Source organism: Diceros bicornis, chromosome 9, assembly GCF_020826845.1.
Source record: "Diceros bicornis minor isolate mBicDic1 chromosome 9, mDicBic1.mat.cur, whole genome shotgun sequence".
Lineage (NCBI taxonomy): Eukaryota > Metazoa > Chordata > Mammalia > Perissodactyla > Rhinocerotidae > Diceros > Diceros bicornis.
In genome coordinates, this window is record NC_080748.1 from 81490949 (window position 1) to 81517674 (window position 26726).

At 38.5% G+C, this 26726-nt stretch overlaps 1 protein-coding gene across 2 annotated transcripts; it reads right to left on the bottom strand.

Moving 5' to 3' along the window:
* Nucleotides 1–211: 211 nt before the first annotated feature.
* ARGLU1 (arginine and glutamate rich 1) lies at nt 212–25771 on the bottom strand. Of its 2 annotated transcripts, XM_058548463.1 has the most exons (4): nt 25342–25771; nt 16698–16923; nt 14317–14400; nt 212–1039 (listed from the first exon to the last, which is right to left on the bottom strand). In XM_058548463.1, the coding sequence occupies exons 1-4, from the start codon at nt 25686–25688 to the stop codon at nt 875–877; spliced, it is 822 nt and encodes a 273-aa protein (XP_058404446.1). In that variant the 5' UTR covers nt 25689–25771; the 3' UTR covers nt 212–874. The 2 variants fall into 2 exon arrangements, with proteins under 2 accessions (XP_058404446.1, XP_058404447.1); XM_058548464.1 differs by lacking the exon at nt 212–1039 and having other exon boundaries at nt 14322–14884.
* Between the last annotated feature and the right edge of the window lie 955 nt (nt 25772–26726).

Below are 26726 nucleotides of genomic sequence, written 5' to 3' on the forward strand. Positions count from 1 at the left end.
AATTGTTCTATTAGCATAAATTAGATATCTGTAAAAATAGCTGTTAAATACTAATTCACAAGTATATTTAATGTATATATAAATCCTATGTTAAAAGTATAAATGAGGGGAAATATAGCAGAGCTCTAGGATTTCTAAATTGTTGACCATCAAAAAGTAAACCACCCTCTTTAAGACTTAACAGAACTTTAAAAAAAATTGCTTCAACATACGAATTTAAGACTTTACTTTATTCAGCAAAATCATTTATTTACACAGTGGGGAATGCTGGTTTGATTTTGTCAATGAAATAAAAACAAATGGAAGAGAGACAATACTGACTGTATATATATTTTGTATCACAGCTGACCAACTGTTTCCTTACCTGTATCGGGAACATCAAGAGCAACAGTATCTCGAGGACACTGGTTTAACAATACACCACATAGGTCCAGTAACACTCTGGGAGCTTCCAATGCAATTACCAACTTTTTCTTTTTTTATAAATATATAAAAAAACAAAAAGTCAGCAAAACCAGCATTATGACGTAATAAACAGAGTATAACTCTGAAGTCAGTGGGTGAGTAAAAACCTTATCAGACCATCCGTAGTTTACAAAGTGATCTGCTCTTCCCAGACCACTAATACAGAATCCAAACAGGTGAAAAATATATCACTTTTTAGAAGACAACAATGATCTGATAAGGATTTGACTTAATAAAAGTTAAGGGGGAAAAAGAAAGGAATTGCAGAGCATAGCCCCTATTAGAACAAGCTAACTTTCCAGATTTTCCAAATTAAAAAAACAAAAACAAAACAAAAAAACCACTTCAACATGAAGCTACCATACAAAGTTTTTCCATTTTTCTTGGTAAAAAGTTCAGAGTTTGCAATTTAATCCTGGGTTTTTAATGAGAAGGACAGTTTTGGCCTGGACTTCCCCTTGCCCAGGATAATTTTTTGTTCTTCTTTTTGTTGACGTTGTCGCTCTTGTTCTAGTTTCATCCTTTCCTCATGAATCTTTCTTTGTTCTTCAACAATTCTCAACTGTTCTTCAGCCTGAAAGTTAAAAGCAAAAGTTAGAACTTTCTATGAATTTCATGTCTTCTATTAGTATTATTTGGGAAATCAGGTGAAAATTTACAATCAATAGTATATTTAATAAAACTTGCCTAAGGTCACACAAAAAGTGATAGAGGAAAATACTGAGGAATTAGAAAGGAACTCCTTATTACTTATTCCTGTATATTCTAATTTGTTTTTTTAAGAAAAATATATGAACAAATTGTAGGAAAGCACTTACACATTTTGAAAATGGAAAGAAATTTCTACAAATATCTTGAAATCTGTGTAGCTTTTGTCCTATTACCTATTTTTGTCTATATCTTCAATGCATCAGATTAACAGATTATCAATTATGAACCAAGGCATGGATTTATTCAAAGAGTATGTTATCTACCAATTGCTATAACAATTTATAATTAGAAAGGCATACAAAAAATTAAGGAAAAATCCCCACTGGTGCTACATTATATTATCAATATACAACCAAGAAACACTAAAGACCCCTTTCTCTAGAGAAGAAAAAATCCAGAAACCTTACTGGCCTGGCTGACTGTAAAATGGTATCTGATCATTTCAAATCAACACTGGTATAATTAACTCCTGCAGTGCCTTGAACCCCTTTAGTCTCAAGCAACCAACTTATTTCCTGTTTTCTCTACATTTTTTCTCTCTTTACCAAGAAAATTCAGGCCATTCTCATGGGCTCCTTCCTCATCAAGTCTCTCCTTCCTCCTTCCCAAAGATACCATGCCCAGTTTCTTAATTCTCAACCAGATGCCATTTTACTCCTCTCTCCCAGGGGACATTAGGCAATACATGGTGGTGATTTTGGCTGTCACAACTAAGGAGCGGCTCCTGGCATCTAATGGGTAGAGTACAGGAATGCTGCTAGACATCTTACAATGCACAGGATAGCCGCCCACAACAAAGAATTATCCAACCCCAAATGTTAATAGTGCCAAGGTTGAGAAAATTTGCTCTAACTCTTGAATTTTTAATCTCAATTATCACTAAGTTGTCCTTTTTATCCTATCTGACCTTGATCTTAAAATATTCTCTGCATCTTTTGAATGCCCTTTTATTCCCAAAGTCAAATTTTAAAAAGTCATTGCTTCCATCTCCATTATTCTACTGAAATTATTTTCTAGATGGTCAAAAACTAACAAGTTTAGTGCCCTTTCTCTTTATTCATTCTTCTGTTCACTTGAACTTCAGTCTTTAAAAAAATTTCTCTCCTCCCACACATTTTTTAATACGAAACACTAAGGTTCAAAACACTGAAGGTCCTCCACCTGATTAGTCCTGTTTGTCTCCACTTATAGGCTTTGGGAATAGTAAAATTCAGTGACTAAATTATAGACTTTACGGCAGAAGAGGGAAAAGTAACGGATTCTGATATGCAACACAAAATGTTCCTTTCAATTTTATCTTATGGGTAGAAAAAAACCCAACTTTTAAATAGGTAAGTAATACAAAAGGTTTGTTTTACTTTAAGACAAGGTGTGGAGGGGCGTAGACTAAAAGGTGGAAGATGGACAGTGGGGCAAATCCACTGAAATCAAGTAAGGTCAGAGATGAGGAAGATCAGAATTAAAAACAGTGGGAATTTGGGGGCTGGCCCCGTGGCTTAGCGGTTAAAGTGCGTGCGCTCTGCTACTGGCGGGCTGGGTTCAGATCCCGGGAGCGCACTGACACACTGCTTGTCCGGCCATGCTGAGGCGGCGTCCTACACACAGCAACTAGAAGGATGTGCAACTATGATACACAACTATCTACTGGGGATTTGGGGAGAAAAAGGGAAAAAAAGGAGGAGGATTGGCAATAGATGTTAGCTCAGGGCTGATCTTCCTCACCAAAAAAAAAAAAAAAAACAGTGGGAATTTGGTGGGTAGGCAAGATGGAGAAACGGAGTGGATTTTCATCTTTGTATTCTCATAAGGTGGAAAATCCCACAGGGAGCTGAAATATATCTTCTCTTTCTCAGACCTTTTTCCTAAGCTACATTTCCACTGTACACCCAGCTGGGAGACCTCTGAGTACTTTCAAAATTCTACACACTCAAGATTTAAATTCCTCAAGTCTAACCCTAAAATAAAACAGCCCTTTCTACCTTCCCCACTGCCATCCACATTCTACAGTTTTATCTCCTCCCTCTTCCCCTGACACAACCAAATAGTCATCATGTTTGTTAATTCTCCTTTTATATTCTCTCTTCCTTTATCTTCTCTCACCTAGAGTTTCTTTCCCATTTCCACTGCCACCATACCAGTTCAGGGCCCCACATCTCTTGCAGACCTAAAATGGTTTCCTCGTTTCCAGTCTCTGCCCTTCAATCCACCCTACACAATGCTGCTAGTCTCACCTCTCTTGAGTATTGATTGCTCTCTCCTGCCCTCAAACTTCCAATGATTTCCACTGCGCACAGAACAGGGCTTAACTTGCTACATTAGCATACTTTCTAAGACTTTCTATAATCTGGCTCAACTTTGTTTCTACTTTTCTCTCTTAAATTTTCCTTTCTTTCTATCTTGCCTCCCTCTCTCCTTTGCTCACATGCCATTCTTTCTTCCTACTGAAATCCTACCTATACATCAAAATCCATTTCAAATCATCATCACACAGCTTGGTATGTGCAACTGAATCAACGTATAGTAAAGACTCTTAGTGTGTGTGCATGTGCTTGCCATTATAAACACCCAGACTCATTTTCCCCTAAGGTTGTAACTCAGCCCCCAGGCAAGCAGATTAGAACCCTGGGGAGTGAAAGGTTTGAACATCACAACCTCAACCCATAAATGTAATTAAAATTACAGAAATAACATTTTTTTACCTTATCATATTAACAGAAGTTCAAAAGTATAATACCAAATGCTATCCTATAAAGAGTACTCCAGCACTATCTAGCAAAATTACATCTTCATACTACTTTAGCCAGCAATTTAACTTTCTGGAATTTATCCTAAAAATATACTTGCACACATGAAAAACTGAACAAGGTTATTTATTGCAACATAGTTTGTAAAAGAATAGAAAACCCCATATATTCACCAATTTGGAACTATTAAATAAATTATGGAAGAACTATAAAACAGAATACTGTGTAGCTATTAAAAAAAAAAAAAAAAAACAAAAAGATAGGAATCCCTATATACCAAAACGGAAAAATCTCTAAGTTATACTATTAAGTGAGAAAAGCAAAGTATCAAATAGTATGTATTGTACCCTACTTTTCTGCAAAAAGAGGGAGAATAAAAATAAAGGTATTTGTATCTGCCTCAATATGCATTTTAAACTGGAAAAATAAACAAAAACCATAATTGAATAGACCTTTTGGAGACGCGGATGGGAGGTAGGTGGATGGGAGAAAAAGGTAGAGAGACTTCATTGTTTATTTTTCTTTAAAAAAAAATTTAAATCATGTGATCACAATACCTAATCAAAAAATTAAAAGCAAACAAGATATTTAAAGTAACATCCTTCATAGACAGAAAATACTAATTCTACTGCACTGAAATTACCTTTAGATTGGGTAAAGAAAAAGAAAAGTTCCAGTTTCATTCAAGTCTACAAACATAAAAGTGTGTATGTGTGTAGAGGGGGAGCTGTAATTTCTCTGGAACTATAGCTAACAGTGTTATCCCTAGTGCTAAGCATATAGCGCCTATTAGAAGTACATGATAATGGAATGATTCTAAAAATGAATTGAGCAAGTGAATTTCCTGTCTTTACACATAAATATTTGTATTTTGTTCTATTATAGCTTTAAACTAAGGATAAATGTTATTCAATTACAGCTTGGCAAAAAAAAAAAAAAACCAGTCGAGCAAAAACCAAAGACGGTTCATTTTAAAATAGTGGCTCTCAAGTGATGAAAAATTGGTTTTCTGCCCATCTATGAGTGTGGTATGACCCTATACCTAACTTTCTAAGTATTCTTCTAAACCCTAACCACCTTCTGCCGTAACTGCCTGACATGCTGCTTCCTTCCTGATGACCCCACTTGCCAGAAGACATCCATCGTTCCTCTCCCCTCTTCTTTTGTTTCAAATTTATACAAAAGAAAGCATTATTCTCAACAGGGGGAGTGTATGTGCATGTGTATTCGTACAGACAAACAATACTGAACTCTCCTACAAGGATTACATGGAGGACCTCAGGCAGGCCAGAGAAAGCTAACACGCACAATACTGGAGCCATTACATGAGGGTGGGCCTTCCTAGCCATTACATCCAGGACTGTGCGCTGTCTCACACAGGTGGCTTTCAATCCTGCACCCAATTGAAAGAGTGATTAGTGAGATGAAACACACAAAAGCAAAATATACCATTATAGAAGAAGAGCCTTTTCATCCCTCTTTCTTATCTTCTGTCCCACCCTCCTTTGCCTAGAGGTCCTCCTGCCTTTTTTTAAATTACTCTTTTCAAAGTATTCTCCTTTTTACACTGTTTATAATTGTAGATCAAGATGATCATTAGCAGCAATCTCTTTAGCAAACAGGGATACTGAAATCTACTACTCTCTACTTGAAATATATATGAAATTTTACAAAATAAAAAAAAATGCGAAGATAGAAATCTCTTTTATCAGGAGTGATTATAGAAATGATAGGAAAGAATGAAAAACATTACAATTAGGAATCATGCCACTACTCAGAAATGTGGATTTCTGCATTTTAACGTTCCAGGATACACACCCCTGTTCCACTCTGCCATGTGTAATTTTAACTCTTTGATTCCTCTTCCCTCCCATAACAAGTATTATATATATCCCACTTTAGGCAAACAACGAATAATAAACTATTAAAAAGAAATTTGACGTAATTAGCTCTGACCCTTAGCAAACTATACATTAGTAAAATTTTCTCAAGTTATTCATATACAAAGTTAAAAAAAATAACAGAAGGATTAAAAAAAGCAATCCTCCCTACTCCCTACGGGCTTATGGCAATTTAGTTATTCTGATAGTTACCTCCTTAGGGTATATACTATCATTACGAGATATGAGATATCATTAGCTACCATCTAAAGAGAATGCATACCACCACCCCACTCCCTCTAGCCCTTTTTCTTCTCATTTTAATTGCCCTTTTGTTCTCTTTCTAACCTTCAATACGTTTTTTGAAACTTCAACATTAGATAATTCCTGAGATCCAATATAAAGTGGAGACAACTGCTTCAAGAAAGAACTGATGATACTTGAGCTTCATACGGAATATTAGGTACAAAACTCGCTGCTCTCCAGAGCTCTGGAGAGACTGCTCTGTAATACTGGCAAAAGAGAAATCTGATACCTTCAAGATTTTATCATTCATGTCCCAAAATTTCAAAAAAAATCTGTACTCATCTAGACATGGTTCTTTTAATTTTCTGTACTCTAAATTTTCTCTTTTCTTTCAGGTGAATTCTTTTGCTTGTCTTGGTCACTCATTCCTTTTTGTGGAAGTTTTCCTTAAATGCCTGGTGCTCCTTGGCCATCAGCATGATTACATCAGGTCTTCTCTGGGTCCTACACAGACTTTCTTTCCCCTTTTCTCCCTCTTCCTCCCTCTGTATACCCTTACCACTCACCAAGTTTATCTAGTCTCTCTTTACAGTACCCACTGCCACCACACCAACTCAAGCCCTCATCTTCTGTTTGGCCTTCAGTGGCTTTCTTGTTTTCAGTCTCCATCCTTCAAGCCACCTTATACAATGTCAATACGTTCATGTCCAGAAAGTTTTTTTTTTTAATTGTTGTCTAGAATATATTAACATAATCTTAAATCAGCTTTTTACCTTACCAATTGGGAACAAATCTCTCAGTGATTGAAAATCCTAACTTTCCCACCATTTCAAACTAAACAGTTAATTGACATTCACATTTGGTGCCATACCATATTTTTCTGTCTCTTAAAATATGTAAATATATCACTATTAGCTATCCTAAGTATTGTGCTGTTTCTACTTATATAAGCTCACTCTACTATAAATGCCCGCATTGTCTTTCCAACTAGGTTAAACTTCCGGTAGCCACTGTAACAAATTACTACAAACTGGATAGCATAAAACAACAAAAACATATTCTATTCTGAAGGCAAGAAGTCAAAATCAGTATCACTGAAACAAAATCAAGGTGCTAACAGGGCCACCTTCATTCTGGAGGTTCCAGGAGATAATCTGTTCCTTGCTGCTTTCAGCTTCTGACAGCTCCCAGGGTTTCTTGGCTTGTAGACACATCACTCCAACCTTCAAGGCCAGTATCTTCAAATCTCTCTCCATTCTGTCTTCATATCACCTTTTCCTATATGAATGGAGTCAACTGGGAGCCTGACAGCCTTCCATCATTACGTTTTCTCTCTGTCCCTTTCAGTCCGAATTGGCAGTGTTTCTGCTAATATAACATCCTCAAAAACACTGTGGGTCTCCCATGTATGTCAGGCTGTTAGATAAGAGGCTCCTCCACAGATCTTTCCTGGATAATCTCACCTAATCCTAGCTTTTGTAAAATGGCTGAGGGAACCTATGAGTCACAGGCACAATCTCTTCAGCACTAGCAAAAGGCTGTCCAGTCATACCCTTGGCCTTCCTTCCAGAGAAAGTTTTTTAACAGTGAACCTCCTAATTTCAGCATCTTCTACAACCTAGATAAGCTGAAATTGTGCCCAAACATCAAGTGTTTGTTCTTTTTTACTTATCAGTTCTTTGCTCAATTTTTCTCTTCTAGCATTTTACTACAAACATCAAGAAGAAACTAGACTGCACCTTCAATACTTTACTTAGAAATATCTTCGGCTAAATATGCAAGTTCACCACTTATAAGTTCTGCCTTCCACACAACTGTACAACGCAATTCAGCTGGGTTTTCTACCACTCTATTAACAAGGACCTCCCTTCCTCCAGTTTCCAATAACAGGTTCTGAACTTGCTTCTCAGCTCTAACCAGAAGCACCTTTAAAGTCCATATTTCTATGAAGAGTCTTTTTAAAGTAGTGTAGGCATTTTCTATCATGTGCCTCAACATCCTTCCAGCCTCTACCCACTGTCCAGTTCTAAAATCACTTCCATATTTCTATGTAACAAATTACCAGAAACTTGCTGGCTCAAAACAACACAAAATTATTCTGGGGGCCAGAAATCCAAAATCAGTACCACTGGACTAATATTAAGGTGTCAGCACGGCTGTGCTCCCTCCCTTTGGAGGCTCTAGGGCAGAGTCCAGTCCTTGTTTCTTCCAGCTCCTGGTGGCTGCCAGGATTTGTCTTCTGAGCACATCACTCCAATCTTCAAAGCCAGTATCTTCAAATCGCTCTCTGCTGTCTTCAGCTTCTCCTGTGTGTGTTGTGTGGTAAAATAATCTCCCTCTGCCTTCCTCTTATAAGGATACATGTAATGGCATGTAGGGCACAGTGGATAATCCAGGATAAACTCCTCATCTCAAGATCCTTAACATAATCACATCTGCAAAGCTCTTTTTTTTTGCCATGGTTCCAGGGATTAGAACATGGATATCTTTTTTGGTGGTGGGGCTATTTTTAAGCCTCCCACATCAACTCATTAAAAAACACTTGCTTACATTTTTCTAAGAACTCTTTTCAGAGCTACCTCTTAACTGCAAAGTGAGATCTGATTTACTTTAAACTTAAGTACAGTCGTCACTTGGTATCACTAGGGACCTGGTTCCAAGACCTCTCTGCGATACCAAAATCTGAGGATGCTCAAGCCTCTCAGTTGGACCTCTGTATCCAAAGACGCAGATCTTGTGGAAAGGAAGGGCTAACTGTATGTGGAACACATTTCATATATACTAACTTTCAAACATGGTACTATTTTTTCATGTCTCAAAATGGTGAGGTTCAGTGCTATAGTATGATTAACACAGCAAATTTCCCTATTTCGCAAGGGGTAAGGGGAAAACTATGTCAATATTGAAGAGAAGAAATATCCTGTAGATCTAGAACAAATAATTTGCATATATTTTAAAACTTCAAAGAACATCCCCCAATTAAAATTAATTTGTCATTCTTCTTATCAGCATGTTTATAATTTTATTAGAAACTGTCAGCCTAACTCTTACTACAGTTTAGGTGTTTACATCCACATTAACTAACCAGGTTCCATTTTACTACCATCCTCACCAGGGGACAGTTTGAGGGTCATTTTCCTACTGATATAACCTCCTGGAAGAACATTTCAGCAACACCTACCACCTTTCTTAGCCTGTTTTCCTTTCTAAATAAATAAGATTCATATACATTTCAGAATAATATCTGGGTTTCTCCCAAGTACATCATAAAAAAATTATAGAGAAGAAGAATTTTAAAAATTTTTAAATACTACCTTTACCATTTTAAGGAAAATTAAAATTCTCCACTGTGTTAACAACAGCCTTTCAAATATTTAAAGACAGTTGTGCACTGCCACTACTAACCCAAGAACTAGGAACTAATCTGCCAAAAAGCCAAGCCAAATCGAGCTGAGCCACACTGGGATTAATTCTTGTTTAATTTTATAAATCAAGTATATCTGTTGGTTAATTTTTTTTGCCTCCTTATGGACAGACAAAATCAAATATCTTGACAAACAATTTGGAATTGAGACAAGCAAAAAATACCCTTGGTCTAGAGCACTTAACATTATTTTCAGATATGAGAGAGCCCATGTGGCTAAGCTAATGCATTCCTATTATACTCGTTAGTGGAACCAAGCTTTGAATTTCTGCCACAAGGACCTACTTAAAGTTTGGCTCAAATTTACTTTTTTTACTAATTATTTTTATGTGATTATAAGAGTGGTATACATTACTTGCAGAAAATGTAGAAACTAGACAAAAGTATAAATGTCCATATAAGTCTACTAATTAGAACTATTCTTAGCACTTTGGCATATTTTCCTGTCTATTAAAATGTGCAAATATACTTTGCAAATTAGCACAATCATAATGTACATAGAAGTTTTCTATTTAGCTGTTTTCCCCTGTATTATCAAATACTTTTTGACTACAGAAAAATCCACTGTATGCATGTGTTATAATTTATCTAAAAATCCGGGCAATTTTCACTATTATAAATAATATGAGAAGAATATTTTTGCATGTAAATTTATTTGTATCCGATTCAGTTTCCCCAAGACAAATTCTTAGAAGCAGAACTAATTTAAGGTTTCTGATATTTACCAATTTGTGTTATTTTCTAAAATGGCCATACCCACTTAAACTCCTGGGATCACCATATAAAGAAAGGGTCTCTTCCCACCATATCCTTGCCAACACTTGGTACTAATGAAAGGAAAAACTCTTTTCTAATTTGGTATTTCTTATTAGAGAAAAAGAAAAGAGAGGGGCATTTCCTTCAAGCTGGAATATATCTTCAGGAATTTATCACAGCTACTTTTTGCTCTACTTATGTGAATTACCTCTTGTACATTTCTCACTTGTTTATTTATTTATTTCTTTCCCTATTAGGGAGTTGGTCTTCTTTATTGATTTGTAAGAGATCGTTGTATTATTCTTTCATGGTTACATTTAAAAAATCTCCCCCAGGGTACTTTCTTTTGCAACCTGTCTTTCAAAACCTCATCTCCCATTACTTATCACACAAACTTCTTACCACACATAAAGCTGGTTTACTACGACAATTACTACTACTTTCCCCACTATCCTGAGAGATCCCACATTGTTGCCTTTATTTTAACTTTACTTCCTGAAAGGCCTTTGCCCTACTTCATTTCTTCACACTCTTGTCCCCATCCTAAATTCAATTTCTAATTATCCATCAAGGCCCAGCTCAGGGATATCTGTTCCAGGAAGGTTCCCAGGCCACGCCAGGTGGGTCAATTATCTCACACTGTCCATACCATTTACCAAATATTTCCATATTATTAGTTAACTTTTCTTGCAGTTGTCCTTGTCTCTACAATTAATACATTCAATTCTTTAAAAGAACTTAATGTCCTGTCTATTTTTCTCTCAAAATTGTTTTTGATACAAAATAGTTTCTCAGTAGAGATTATGTGAATAGTTAGCTCCTAAGCTTGGCCCTTCTCTCTTCCTCTCTCACTTTCTATAAATGCAAGAATGCATCCCATTCTCCTTGCTTTATATAGAACAATGAACTGGTCCACATTTCTAGCATATCTGTTACGTCATGAAGCAAACAGAACCGTTAGTTCAACAAGTTAAACTACCACTACTGACATAGCCAGGAAAAGTCCCATGTTGTCTGCACCACTCTATTATACTCCCCTTTCTTTCTTAAATATCTATTATTTTAATGGGACTTTCAATATACTCCAGGTAGTATTTCCTAATGCATGTGTATAAGGACTAAATAACTGTGTTCAAAATTGAGAGGAAGAGGAAAAGACAACAAAAATGAAAGAAACCTCAATATGTGCATTGTATCTTTATACAATAACATTTTTTTGTCTCCTATATATTCCGTTTCCCTGCAAGCCTGTGACTACCAACAAAACCAAATAAAAATTAATTTCCTCCAACATCAACAATAATTTCTTATGCTTCCAACTTTATAGAACACAAGAAGCAAATAAGTTACGTCCAAATTCTTACCAAATTTTCTCAAATTCAAGCCTCTTTTCCCCTAAGACATCTTTTCCAGGAAGTTTTAGTGATAACAGTCAAAATAGTGTCAGAATACTGTTTGTCAGGCCAAACTCAAACGTTTTAGAACAGCGCTACTCTAAGTACAGTCCATGAACCAGTGACAGTCTGCCAACTGTAACTGATCTACAAGATATGTAGAAACCAAGAATAAGTGTTTTAGAAGCTTTTACATAGCAATTTGACCTCATTTTTCTAATAATTCACTTTAAATGTATTTTGCAAAAGGAGAGGTCTGAGACAAACTGGGATTAAAAGACAAAAATACTGGCCAATTACCACCACTTGAGGAGCAGTGCTCTAGAATATGCTTGCTAATCTTTTCCCAGTAATGATGCAAAGAAAGTTATATTTTTATGATTCATGTGGGTAAACAAAGAAGGCTGCTAGAGAAATATAAGGCAGCCAAGTTATCCCTAAGCACCCAGCCAGCCACCCCAAGGTTAGAAGGGATCAAGATCTTGGCAAGGCATACCAAGTTGAGGAGTTTTGCTGTAGGAGTCACAACTTGGCATTCCAGGCCACCCACAAACTGAACTCACTATCCAATCTCTTATCATGTCTTAAGAGGATTCCTTCCCACCTGCCTGATAATTTTGCTTCAATGTTTTAAATACCAATTATACTGTTCCTCTCTTCTGGAAATATCCATGCCTTACAAACCAGGCCGTATTTACCTTTCAAAGCTCAAACTTCAAAACTCAAATTAAGATTCACTTTCCATCTTACTTCCTCCTACCTGCACTGAGATATTCTCCTTACATGGAATGACTAAAAAAGCATTATCACATACTTATTAATGAGCATGTAGTGATATATCTTAAAATGACTACTTGTCCAGTTCACATTCATACCACTTTTTCTACTTAGGCAGATTTTAAGATCTTTTCATTGGGAAAGCAGGATTAAGTCTTCCCCTTCCATTATGGACTTCACAATAGCGACAGTGATAATTAAGAATTCATTATGTCAAGCTCACTAAGTTCCTTAGGATAGTTCCAGTATCGGCTCTTATCTGGGGCACATTATCTTTTAAGAGATCCTGCTCTAGAACCAACCGCCCCACAGTTTTAACTTTTTACCTTCTTATCAACTGCAGGACACAATATTTATGGTTCTCCTTCACCCCTACTGTCAACGGGATCCAATTACTTAGACCCTCCCAGGTCTTTTTACATGCCTTTATAAACACAGTCATAGAATTTGTTTTTTCTAAACCACTTAAGTGGAGTGTACAACTTGCTTTTCTTCCTCAGTCAACAGTATGATTTAGTAGCAAATGTCTTCCTATGGTTGTTTTATTCTCAACACATTTCTAACTAAACAAAGCTTTTCTAGATATCTACAACCAAGAGTCTCTCCTGGGTCATGTCTTCATTCCTGGGCACTAAACACCACTATTCACCATTGACCTTAAGTAAATTTCCTTCCATCTCGGATTTATATTCTTACTTTGAAGGAGAATTCCTATATGCCACATTCATGGGGAAAAGGAAGTTTTTCCTCATAACACCTAACTATCCTCCTCTGTTTTTTGGATTATTTATATCCATAGTCCTTTCGTTCTAGTTTTCTTCTTCATCATACTGAGATCACTTCAAAATATACTCACATTCTTAAGTGAAAAAACCAAAAGTTTTATTCCACTTTAAATGCTAGTTAGGTGCTTAAAAAAAATAGAGAAGTACTAAAAAACAGAATTGAAAGAAAAAATAGAAGTGATACAGATTTTTTTCTATTATTAAAAAATTACTTCAATATTCCTATATTGGCTTCTTTGTTAAAATTTAAAAATTGCCCTGTATTACCTTTTACATCTCTGTATCATATCACAATTATTCAAGTCTCTGTATTCCTTGTTATATTATAAACTTGGAACAAGAAAAAGTATTTATTAATCTGGTACACTTACTATCAAATATATACTACCTATTTATTCCGTCTAGTAATTGGTAATAAGGCAACTACTACAAAGTGAAATGCTAAGTATTAGTTGGTTTAAATACCTCCAAGCTTTTTTTTTTTTTTTGTGAGGAAAATCAGCCCTGAGCTAACATCCATACTAATCCTCCTCTTTTTGCTGAGGAAGACCGGCTCTGAGCTAACATCTATTACCAATCCTCCTCCTTTTTTCCTTTTTTTCCCCCAAAGCCCCAGTAGATAGTTGTATGTCATAGTTGCACATCCTTCTAGTTGCTGTATGTGGGATGCGGCCTCAGCATGGCCTGAGAAGCGGTGCGTCGGTGCGTACCCGGATCCGAACCCAGGCCGCCAGTAGTGGAGCGCACACACTTAACTGCTAAGCCACGGGGCCAGCCCCCACCAAGCTTTTGTTTTTATTTGTTTTTTAGGCATAGGAGAAGTGTGAATGAGGTTAGGAGAGAAAAAACTGGAGAGGGGGATAGTACAATTTCCCCCAGGAAACCTGTTTTAAACCACTGCAAACTTTGGAATTTTCTCCAGATTAATTATAATTTCTGGATTGTCCCCAAATAGATTTCTCTGGAAGACAGTAGCTAAAATCTAGTCAACTATTCCTACTCTTGCCTCAAATCTCTTAAAATAACCCTGAAAACTCTAAAAAATAAGTCAGTTACAGAGCATAAAATCATTCCACAGAATTTGAAAAAAATAAAGCAAATACAAAATATTTTTCATGCATGCTTTATACATACCAGTTTGGCTTGTGCTTCTGCAATTTTTCGATTATTTTCTTCCAGTATTCGCTCTAGCTCCTCACGTTTTGCACGTTCTTCCTCCTAAAGGGGAGGATATGTTAAGATGTTAGAAAAATAAAATGTTTATTTTTATTGATAAATATTTACTAATCTTCCTCTGAACTTTTTTGATCTGACTCACAGGGTAGCTTTATAGCTACCTTCTGTCTGACAAACGATAAACTGTGCAGCCACTAAAATTTGTTTCTAGCACTAAATTTAAATCATCCCTCCCAGTCCAAACAGCAACCGACTAAACCCTCCCTAATGATAGTTTCCTGGTAATTATTACTAATACTTTAATATCACACAAATCAACAAGGACAACTACAAACTGGATAGTATTTACCAAATTAAAAAAATAATATATAAAATATAAATAAAGTGAATATTTGTCTCACCAATTATGTATACCTACGTATTCTTTACCTATACTCCTTTAATCAGCATTAAAAGTTGAATATTTACTGTCTTGTCCAGTGTCCTGCAGAGTGTGCTCCTCGGCTGCCATACGCGCCAGCTTCCTCTTTAAAATGATTTGTACTGTTAGCTTGGCAATACCTGCATCAGCAGCTCAACCATTTATAAAGAAACAACATACAAGGAAGGCTGAGCTGAGGAATGCAGATGTTTATGGTAAGAAGGAACAAAAAATGTAATTCATCATTCCTAAGGCAAACAATTAATAAGAAAAATACATTTACTGTTAGTGAAAAATACAAATGGTAATCCATACTTCATGGAACTAAGGGCTTCTTCCATGGGGAAAATGGACTTAACATTCAGATGTTGACAATTTCTAAAGGCAGCTTATCTTGTCATCTACAGTCTGAACTGAAATTCAGGAATCCAGGGGGTGCATGGTCAGGAAATAAAATTCTGTAATTTATTTTTCTTGGAGAATTTAATGAGATTTTATAATGCAAACTATATGAAGATTGCTTGATGGTTTGGGCAGTGTTCAGATCACAGCATACATATTCAAATGATTTTAATATTTGGAAAGACTGTCAGAGGGTTGTGTCCGTGTGAAAAACAAAATTGTTAATATGAAACAAAAAGCAAATGAAGAGAAAAAAATCTTCCTATGATTAATAACTCGCTACAAGACAGCACTATTACTCCAAAAATATCTTCATTAAAAGCACAGATATATATAAAAATTTCATACATTCAATTGCATAGTCTATGATATCTACCAAATATAGACATGTATATCTAGTTAAAGACAGCACAAGGGAAAATGCATTTGAAAAGCTAAGCTTACTGGAAAACAGAGAGATTTAATATGATGTCAACTTGTCCACAATAATGCCAAGATTAAAAATGACAATGAGTCATATATTTTGAGTCAAATATTTAAGTTCAAGAAAATATAATGACAGGATTTCCTATGGTACACATCAACGGAATTCATACTCATTATGCAAACTATGTTGAGGGACACTCAATATTGTAAAGTAATTTGCCTTGAGTGTTTGTTTCAGTGACTTTCAACAAGTTTTAGGATCCTGGAGTAATTAGTGCAAATAAGCCATAAAGCTTCAGTAGCAAATTACTGTCTCACAGAAAGACATTTTCAACTTCTGCTCCAGCTGCTGATAAAACAAATCATGTGTTTAGCTTGACTCCAGACAAGGACAACCTGTTCCTTCATAACTCTCTAGAGAAAAAAAGGAGTTGTTAGTAGATACTAAAAAAGTGGATGAATAATCTGGACATTTTTCCTAAAAAGAGTCCTTAAAACACATTAGGAAAATGGAGGGCCTTATGATCAGAATGCTAGAATTAGTCCATTGTGTCGAAGCACGATTTGGGGTAGGGGGTAAGGGGTAAAAGAAGGAAAAAAAGAAGAGCAAGAAAACCTATTTATCAAAAGCAGGTGCTGTCACTCAATGTTAGGCCCTGCTCTTTTTAATCTGACTGAAGGCAAAAAGCCTCTCACAGTCTAGGTAGTAAGAGTGATAAACAGAAAAGAAGAATACATAACCACAAGTGGATTTTTAACCTTTCCCCTTTACCACTCCCTGTGTCCCCCAACCCTCCCAAAAAAGAATGTAAGTCCTGCAGCCATGGCAAAAGTTTCAAACACTTCTCAAATACGTAAGCCAGTTCCATTAAATCAAAAAGTAGCCTTGAATATGTTTTATGAAAATAACTTTTAAATATCAGTCAGCACTTCTGAATAGGCTAAAAAATTAACTTTCGCAGCAATGTTAAGTTTAGATGAGAAAGGAATTAGTGTGTATTCCATCTCTTTCTGAACTGAGCAGGAGGCACACCCGACACTGAAAGTTTTGCCATGGACTGTCTCTACTTTCCAAACGACCGAGCGTTACCTCTCTGGCTTTTTGTGCTGCAAGCTCAGCTTGTCTCTGTCGCTCGAGTTCTTCGAGCAACTGCTTTTCCATGATGCGCTTGGCTTCCTCCACCCTTCGGAGAACTTCTCGTTCAATTTCATCCTTCCTCTTCTCCAATTCTTCCTCTACCCTTTTTGCCACCAATTCTTCTACTCTTCGTGCTGTTTCTTCCTCGATGAGTTTTTCTTCTATTTCCTGCTGCCGACTAGCAAACAAAGTGTAAAAAATGATTTAGACAGTATAAGAAATAAACCCAAGAATTGAAATAAAACTAGTTAAAAGTCTGTAAAACACTGAGCCTGATTACATATTTCTAAGAGTTTACAATTCATTTTAATGTAACATTCAAGGAAATGACGGATACCAAGATGTTAAGTGATAGAGAAATTCAAATAAATATAAAATCATCTGTTGTGTTCCCTCTGTCACTTTCTAAATACAAAAAGACTAGTATATACAAAGAGCTTAATTCATTAGTTTTAATTTAGGAACTGTAAATATGAAAAAGGAAATCTACTTTTGTTATCAACTTCGTAAGGAAAGAACAAGCTGTTAAATATGTAGTTTGCTCACGTGCTATTCCACTCAGTCTAAAGCTTGAGCTACAGAGAAGTCAGTAGAAACTATTATGTAGCAAGCAATTTAGACCTGCTAAATTCATTCTTCCCCACTCCCCCCAAGTAAAGTCAGAATAAATACAGACTCAAAAGAGATTAAGACCGCCAAGGCAATACCAGTTAGCTTTTAGTGAGAATACAGACCAATTTATTGAGGTTCTGAATTTTATACCCTTTACTGTAACTTTTCTTCCTTTTGTTAATTTTCAATTAAAAGCTCTTCTAGAGATGAGAAAGTTGATGAAAATATATTTTTATTATCAGTTCTAATAACAAGTTCAACAAAGCATGATACTGTTTTAATTTAATTATTTTAATTCCATTCAGATATTATAAACCAAATTATTTACTCAAAGTGAAATTCTGTGCTGAAAATAGTAACATTTATCAAGGGACTATAGTGGAAATCCTGCACATTTTATACCACTGATATTAAATATGATAGCCGCTAGTCACATGTGTCTAGTCTGAACTGAAGATTAGTATGAAGAGAAAATATAAAAAATGTCAAATATTTTTATTTGATTATATGTTAAAATGACAATATTTTGAGATAGACTAGGACTATATTAAGTTAACTTTACTGGTTTCTTTTTAATGTGGCTACTAGAAAATTTTAAATTACATATGTGGCTCACATTATATTTCTATTGAACAGCACTATTTGAGATGATAATTTGTGCTGAATGAACAAATTCAGAGGCTCTGGAAGTATATCTAAATCTTAAGAGGTGAATTTATTAATGCTTCAATTTTTTCACAACCCACAAAATTAAATAAAACCTGTAACCTTTATATCTTTTGATGACTCATACATATGTATCAGACAGTCATTCAATTTTTCTGTTTAGTAAAGACTTTACAGTTTCTAAGTGACCTTTAAACACCTCCCAATCTACTTCAATTCAACTCTTTTTTGGGGGAAGATTCAATTCCCACTCAAGTGCTTTCATTCTCAACTCCTGTTACTTATTCACAGTGATATCATACTAACACCTATCTATCTTTAACATTTTGATTCATTTCAGTTTCTGCATTTATATCTCTACATTTTTCTGTCAAGGAGATAGTAGCTACTTGAGAAAGCATAATTTCTTTTAGGTTCTAGATATCTGCAATACCCATTCTGAAGACTGTTGCTTGTTTCTTAACTATTTCCTCCCCAACACAAAATTATTGATTTTTTTTGTTTGTTTTTTTTATGAGGAAGATTAGCCCTGAGCTAACATCTGTGCCCCTCTTCTTCTACTTTACATGTAGGACACCAGCCACAGCATGGCTTAATAATGCAGTGCCTAGGTCCGCACCCGAGATCCAAACCTGTGAACCCCAGGCCGCCAAAGAGGAGCATGCGAACTTAACCACTATGCCACTGGGCCGGCCCCTAGGTGATTTTTATTTAAAAAAAAGAAATGAAAGCCTAACACATACTCTAACTACGCTCCTTTTCTTTTTTAACTTACAGTAAAATTCAGTATTAGCGTAGTTTCAATAAGCCTTTATCTATAGCAGCTCAGTAAAAGAGAACAGATACCTACCCCAACATGAAAAATGAATCATCAGGAATATCTAAAGGAAATCAGGAGCAATTTCAATGGAAACTAAACTATACATCAAATATAAAAATTTTGTTTCTCTACTTCATCCAAAGAGAAAGAGAGAAATAAGAGATAGAACCAGGATGATGGGTATATTAGGATTATGATACTCTCTCTACTTTTGTATAAACTAGAAAGCTTTTATAATACAAAGTTTTAAAAGTATATACAACCACACATATACTTTTGCTAATTGGTTCTTAAGAAATTAGTAAATGCAGAGAAGCCTAAAAATAAACTTTATTTTAAAATTTCAAAAATGATAAAATTTAACTCTTGAAAGACTGTAAATAGTTCCAATTAAAACTTTCCACACAAAGTAAAAAAGAGGAAAAAGAACTGGACAAAGCTTTAGGTTAGCTTATCAGTAGAAAAGTTGCCAAATTAACTGAGGAATTTGGTAAAGGTGGAAGAGACTTGATATATATTCAGGGTTTTTGTCAAGCAGTTCCTAAGTAACAGCAATAGCACAACGGCTAATGGGGCCACATTTCCATAGATTCAGTCAGTAAGGAGAAAACGAGCCTCAACCAATTCAGTTTATTACTTACAACAAAAGCCAGATCAGCATGGTGTCAGCTCCCTATGTCTCTGCTCCCACTGACGGACACCAAACAGAGGAGCCAGATGACAGGCAGTACAGGCACAGGCGGCGGGCTGCTCTGCTGCTAAGGAGTCAATTCTGACTACAGCTCAGCATTTTTATAGCTCAGAAGGGGAGGGCAAGTGGAAAGTCCCAAGCTCAGCTGAAACCAGAAGAGAAATGGCCTAGTAGAGTTTCTCACTAGGCTGCTTATTTCCCTTTGTTCCTGGAGGAACCACAGGGCATCCACCATGACTGTAATTAAGCCTTGCTGTGTCCTACGTGGAGACAGACAAGATCAGGGCACCAGAGCAGAACTGTTCCCCTGCAAGTATTATCAAGAATATAATTTCTGTTGCTGCTGTTATTTTTGCTAAGGTTAACATTGCTACCTCAGTAATCAGAAAAAAATTTTTAATCAATTTTTAGATCCAGTGTTGAAAAAGTTAAAGCTCAATATTGCTTTAATTCCCCTACCTACACACACTGAATTCAGAAAACCAATGGGCACATGTACAACTGAATTAAGCATGAATTCATCCTTACTGATGACAAATTTATTACCATAATCAATGATAAAGCAGCTATTAGGCTAACTTTCACAAGAGGCACTGAAAACAAAAACAAAACCACAAACACTTTTGGTCATTAGTATCTTACAAACGATGTATCATCTAGTATCATTGCCTATCCACTCCTTAAAACTTTTGCCAGAGGAGTTGCCACTGTCTTGATGTTCTTTTATCTCTAATCTTCAGGCACCTCTGCTAAATCCATTCCCTTGCCAAGAACCTGTGCCACTGATGAAAGAGCTGAATCAAAATCTTCAAGTTTTTCAGTGGAAATGGTATAACATTAGGTCCTCATTTTCTCCATGCTCCCAGGCATTTGATCGTGACCCTAGTCACAATCAACTCTAAAAGGGCAACTATTAAAACAAAACAGCAATACAGCACTGTAAACGAGCATCACTTTGTAAAGAACAACTGGCAATATTACTTTTAAATGTCTTCAAAACGTATGAACTCAACCCTAGGAGCTTACTTTCCGGAATCGCTTCATAACGTTAGCAAGTAGCATTTACTCAGCACAGCGCTGAACAGGTACCAAATACTGTGCCGATAGCTTTACACACCATGTCATCATTTACATCTCTGAGGCTAAGCAGTTTACTAGCTGGGCTCTGTGTCACTCCATGTTGCTGAGAGGTGAATCTCAACATAGGTAGACTCCAAAGCTAATGACCTTAAGTACTATCCTACCCTACATTGCTTCTCCAGGACCAATGTGAGAGGCAAAGCCACGCACAAGGATTTAGCTACCAAAAAAAGCATTAAAAATTTATAAAATTCTTATCAACATCAGCTAGATCTCAGGCCCTAATGTTCTGTCTCAAAACCCTCACCTCCTCTGCCTGAAATACGCAGTTCCATATACTGAAGTTGCTCATAAAAGCTGCTCTTTGCTCTCACAATGAGCTTTTCATTCTTCTAAGAATCACTCATATAGATTCCAGTTCAGTTTAGATACTCTAATTCAGAAGGGTCTCGATCTGCAATTGAACACTTAACTATATGTGAAGTGTTAACTATATGTGAACCTTAATATCACAGGCTACAGTAAGTTACCACGCCATTAACATTTTCCTGATTTGCTCCAAGTCATTTTTAGCTCCCCCTTTTTTTCAACAGTTAATACAACATGCATAAAGCATCTCAAAAGAATACATATGAAAATGATAATAAGGGTGCAGGGGAGGGGAGAGAGGGAAAAACACTGAATGGCTGGGACACAAAGAGGAGAAGAACTTCTGAACTGAATTTTGAACCATGTGAAGTAGCTAGTCAAAAATGAGAAAAAAAATTTTAAGGTCTGCCTTTTACTGCATTGTAAGATCACTTCCTAAATTCACCAGGCTCAATCTGGATGCATGTATATAAATTAAATAACATTATTTATTGAGGCCCATTATATGCCAAGCATAGTCTAGATACTTAAAATGCACTATTTCTAACCTTCACAATAAGCAAGACATTTACCTCCATTTCACAGATAAGAAATCAAGCTCGGGGCCGGCCCCGTGGCTTAGCGGTAAAGTGCGTGAGCTCCGCTACTGGCGGCCCGGGTTCGGATCCTGGGTGCCCACCAATGCACCACTTGTCCAGCCATGATGAGGCGGCGTCCCACATACAGCAACTAGAAGGATGTGCAACTATGACATACAACTATCTACTGGGGCTTTGGGGAGAAAAAAGGAAAAAAAGGAGGAGGATTGGCAATAGATGTTAGCTCAGGGCTGGTCTTCCTCAGCAAAAAAAAAAAAAAAAAAAGAGGAGGACTGGCATGGATGTTAGCTCAAGGCTGAGCTTCCCCACAAAAAAAAAAAAAAAAAGAAAGGAATCAAGCTCACAGGCAGGTGATTTATTCAAGGCCTCGGAATTGCGAATGGCAAAGCAATCTGGTTTCCAGTCTTACCACAGACTTTCTAATTGGTTAGGCCCAAAAGAAGATTCTAACTTTCCTGTCTCTCTCCATTTTACACTGGACCTCTTGAAGGTACACTCTGCATTCTTCTGGTACTCCTTACTTTGCTTCCACCATGTGCTTGTCTTCCTCTGTCCAACTATAAATACAAACATCCCCTAAGGTTCCTTCAGTCCATGAACTAACTGCTCTTCTCCCTCCACACTCTTCTTGGGTCATTCTATCTACTCTCAAGGTTTTCCCTAGGCTTCATTCCCCCATGTCAACCCTGGATAAACTCACTATATCCAAAAACTAGTGCCCACAGTTGCAGTGCCAAGAGGAAACTCCCCTTGATTTTTCCCTCTTCCCCATCCACCCCATTTCAGACATTTTAACCAGTGTCTGACACCGTATTTACTTAAAACATTTGGTGGTTGAGATGCAATAGCCACAATATAAACATAAGAGCCAACATTAATGTCTTCTGTTTCACAACCAATTTTATTTGCCCTAAATGTTTCTTAAATCTGTCCCATTTTCCATTCCAACACCTGCTCCCTCACTACTGTGTGGACTTACAGCAGTGATTTTTTTTTTTTTTGAGGAAGATTGGCCCTGAGCTAACATCTGTTGCCAATCTTCCTCTTCTTTTTTCTCCCCAAAGCCCCAGTACACAGTTGTATATCCTAGTTGTAGGTCCTTCTAGTTCTATGTGGGACACCGCCTCAGCACGGCCTCATGAGCAGTGAGTAGGTCCGCCCGCAGCCAGGATCCAAACCGGCGAACCCCGGGCCACAGAAGTGGAATGTAAGGACTTAACTGCTACACCACCCGGGCCAGCCTCGTTTTTCTTTTTTTTAAAAAGGCCCCATGCCATTTACCTGCTTAAAATCTTGCCTGTTTCCAGAATGAAATCCAGGCTCTTTAATATGGCATACCACACCGTTCTCATGATTTCCAGCCTCTATTTACCTCCCCAGTCACCTGACTTTAGTACTTATGGAACTGCATGTTCCAGTCAACGTTCACCTTTTTACTCCACTTGAAGACCACTCTGCCCCTCTCCCGTTATTCTGGCAGCGGTGGAGGGGACTCTCTCCTTTGGTCCACATGTATCCTCCCAAGCCAAGCCTGACAGTCTCATTTTTACCTGCCACTCACTCCTTCCAAGATCTAAGGTGTTTACCCTTCTAGGGTGTTTCCTGTTTACAGTCACATCACTATCACTGGATTTACCACACTGCATTATTACTTTCCTACCTACCTAGCTGTCTTCAAGCTAGAAAAGATTTTGGAGAGGGGTCAATCATATTAACAGCACCCAGCATAGTGCCTGGCACTTATTAAATGCTCAATAAATATTAGATAAATGAATGAACTAACCAACAGGGATTTGTAGACAGACGACTACTTCTGCCCATTCCCAAGGCTCCAAAACCAAGGTCTTTCCACTGTTTCCTTCGCATTATTTCCAAGGCATTAGAACATATTAAATAGTGCCTATTACATGACATACAGGAACTCAGTATACAGGTGGCTACTAGCTCTGCTCTCTCCTCCCTTCACAAATGTTAATGATAGTTTAGTTCTTCTATCAAGTTGGAACTATATAGCTGCTCTATTTTCTCATTTCACCCCTGGATTTCTTCTCTGCCATTCATGCGTAGCTTGCTAAAAGCTTCTCTTCGCATACCAAGTTTCCTTTCACTTTTCCTACAAGTCTTAGCTTTTAGTGAATGGCAAATCATTACTCTTTGGAGGTCTCCTTTGTTTTCAAACGGAAAAATTATCTCAGAGATGTCTTCTTATGTAATTTTTAAAAATGTTCATCTGTTGATACTTATTTCTGAGCTAAACCTTTACAGTTAAGAATCTTGTTCCGGAAAATCAAGGTTTGTGGTGAAACAATTACTTATACTTGGTTTTTATATATATACACCACTGAGAGTTCTAAGAAGTAAAAGAAAAATGAAAGCGTGGTGCACGTTTTAAAGGAATGTAGCAAAACAGTTCTCCGGGTACTGCTTCCTCTGTAACATTATAGTTAGTGCTCCAGTCCCCCACCTCTTAATAACTTTTCTTTTACAAACAAGCGCTGCTGGAAAATCTACATAATACCAACCCAAATGCAGAAAAATTAAAAACCCCTAGACAATTCAGTACACACAAACTTGTCTCAGGAAAATTCTAAATTCAGTTACTTTTCTGCCTCGTGAGCACTTTCTAAACATGCAATGAAGTACGAAGGAAGAAGGGTGGTTAAATAGGGAGAGTTAGCACATCTGTCTAACTTGACCTTTCAATATGGCTTTGGGAAACGAACAGAGCATCAGAGTACCATGGTCTTAAACCAAAACAAAATCCTACATTTTAAAACCAAAGGTTCATTACCTTGGGATTATTTGCACCTATTCTCAGATGCAAATACTTAATTAAGAGGTGACTCCTTTTCAGAAATAAATTTTACCCAAACGGTATTTCAAGTCAGAACCTTACTGTGACTGATTTTCCCTACATAAAAGTTCTGTATGTGAGCAATGCAAAAATAAAAGCAAATAGTCAAGTGTTTTCTAAACAACAAGAACACTACAAGGAGAAACGAATAAGAGGATTGCAGCGAAGCTTGCTACAGAAGAATGTACACCAAAATTAATAGAAAGTAAAAAAGAGTACGCTTTGATTAGGATGGCAGCTACGCAGGTGAATCCGAGCATCAAAATTCAGCGTACTGTACACTTAAGGTCTGCGCATTTTTACACCTCAAAAAACAAAAACAAAAACCGAGCAGTCCCGAGAAAATAAAAGTGACCGCGACATCTTTAACAAGAGGACTACACTAAAGTGAAACGCATTTTTGTGGGGTGTACTGTTGGACCACCTAAAGTGTCTTATTCCCGAGAAGCCCTGTCCCAAATTTAAGCTGCAATCCACGAGCGCTCTGGCCAGCAGCGACTCGCATCCCACGGGTTAATTTTCTGCTCTTCTCCAGCGGCCAGCAAACGCTCTCTGCCCACATCTTCAGGATAGCTGGCTCCTCGGGCCGACGCGGCTCACCAACCCCACTCGGAACTCCGCCCCCACTTCCGGCACTCTCCTCCTCTCTCGCGCCAAAATCGCTTTCTCCCTGTAAGCCTTTCCTACGTAAGCCCCACTGTGTTCCTTCCCAACCAACTCGGGGGTCTGTCCCGCCTCAGGCTTCCCACGTGCCAGGGCTGCAGCCTCTCGGGCAGGTTCCTGCGACGCCTCCACCGCCCCGTCCCCCTGCCCCCCCGGCGCCGCATCCCCCCGCCATCTCCCACTCCCTACCCCCCGGCCCGGCCCCCTCCCCCTCCGGCTGCCGCTCCCCCCGCGGCGCTCACATTTTTCGCTGCCGCTCGAACTCGGCTTTCTTCTCCTCCTCCTCGCGCTTCTGCTTCTCGTCCAGGCTGCTGCGCTTGCTGACCGTGCGCCCGAAGATGTCGATGCGGTCGGGCGGGGACGAGGCGCGCTCCCGCTCCCGCTCGCGCCGGGACACAGCCGTGTTGGTGGACCGCGAGCGGGACCGCGACTCCCGCCGCCGGTTCCGTTTACTTTCCCGGGATTTGGAGCGCTTGCGCACACGCTCCTTGTCCCGGGACCGCGACCGGGACCGGCTCCGCTTCTTGTTGTGTTTGCTGCTCTTGGTGTGTTTGGAGCGGGACGAGCTCCGGCTCCGAGACCGGCCCATCCTTCCGGGCGACGCTGGGACTAACCGCTGGCCTCAGGCTCCACACGCGCCCGGCTCCCCTCGCCTCCGCCTCCGGACGCGGGCTGACCGTCCTGTCGAGGCCGGGGGAAGGAAAGCCGTCAGGCCGCTGACTTTCTACCGCTCCCTGAGGCCGAGGGCCGCCACGAAGCCCGCCTCCACGACAAGGCCGCAACGGCAGGAGTTGCTAAGATGGCAGCCGCGGCTGCACCGGCCGACCTTCCCACAATGCCCCGCGCGAAACGCGCCGTGGCGCGCGCCCCGCCCCCAGACGATTGTTGCCGAAGGAGAGGCGAACGTTTCCGAGCGCGCTCGGCTCCTTCCGCCAACTCCCCCCCCCCGCCCCCAGCCTGACGCGCGGGAGCCGAAGTCCTTCGCGTCTGCTGTAGTACGCTCTTGCTATCTTGTGAAATGCCAACTTCATAAGGATGAACCTTGCCGACACCGTAAGAATGAACCTGTCACGTTCTGATGCGAATGAAATCATGCCTTGGCACGAACTGACTGCATTATTTTCTGGGAGCTGGTTTTGTGAGGCAGCCCTAAATTGTATCAGAGTGACCCTGGGCAGATCACTTGCCTCCCTGGCCTGAGCTTCCTGATTCGTGCAGTGGAGCTACTACCTACGCTTCGTGAGGTGCTTGTGAGACTTACAGGAGATCAAGTGTGCAGCACGCTTTGATAAATGGAAGCCAATGCCTAATACAGGGCTTCAGGGGCCAGGCGTTGTTCCAAGCGCTTTGCGTTTCTTAACTGGTGTTCGATTCTGATTTTCGGGACGGGGACTCTGAGGTCCAGAGGGTAAAGAAGTTGCCTGGGTCACACAGGTAGCAGGTGGCAGAGCACGGGTGTGTACCTATGGTGAAAAGCCCTTGCACATGACCTGTAAACCCCACCAAGCCCTGGCCAGAAAAGCTATGTTCCTATATGGTACGACAGTGTCACTATCACGCCCCAGAGAGAGGCGACATTACTATCCATAGATGATAGGAGACCTTGAAAATCTAGGTGCCTCAATTT

Bases quoted from the DNA above. Each gene is read 5' to 3' on its own strand.
- ARGLU1 (XM_058548463.1), bottom strand. From the start codon at position 25,688: ATGGGCCGGTCTCGGAGCCGGAGCTCGTCCCGCTCCAAACACACCAAG. The intron at 14,401-16,697 runs GTAACGCTCGGT...CCTCCCCTTTAG, and splicing joins CAGCACAAAAAGCCAGAGAG to GAGGAAGAACGTGCAAAACG. The intron at 1,040-14,316 runs GTATGTATAAAG...TTTAACTTTCAG, and splicing joins CAGAAGCACAAGCCAAACTG to GCTGAAGAACAGTTGAGAAT.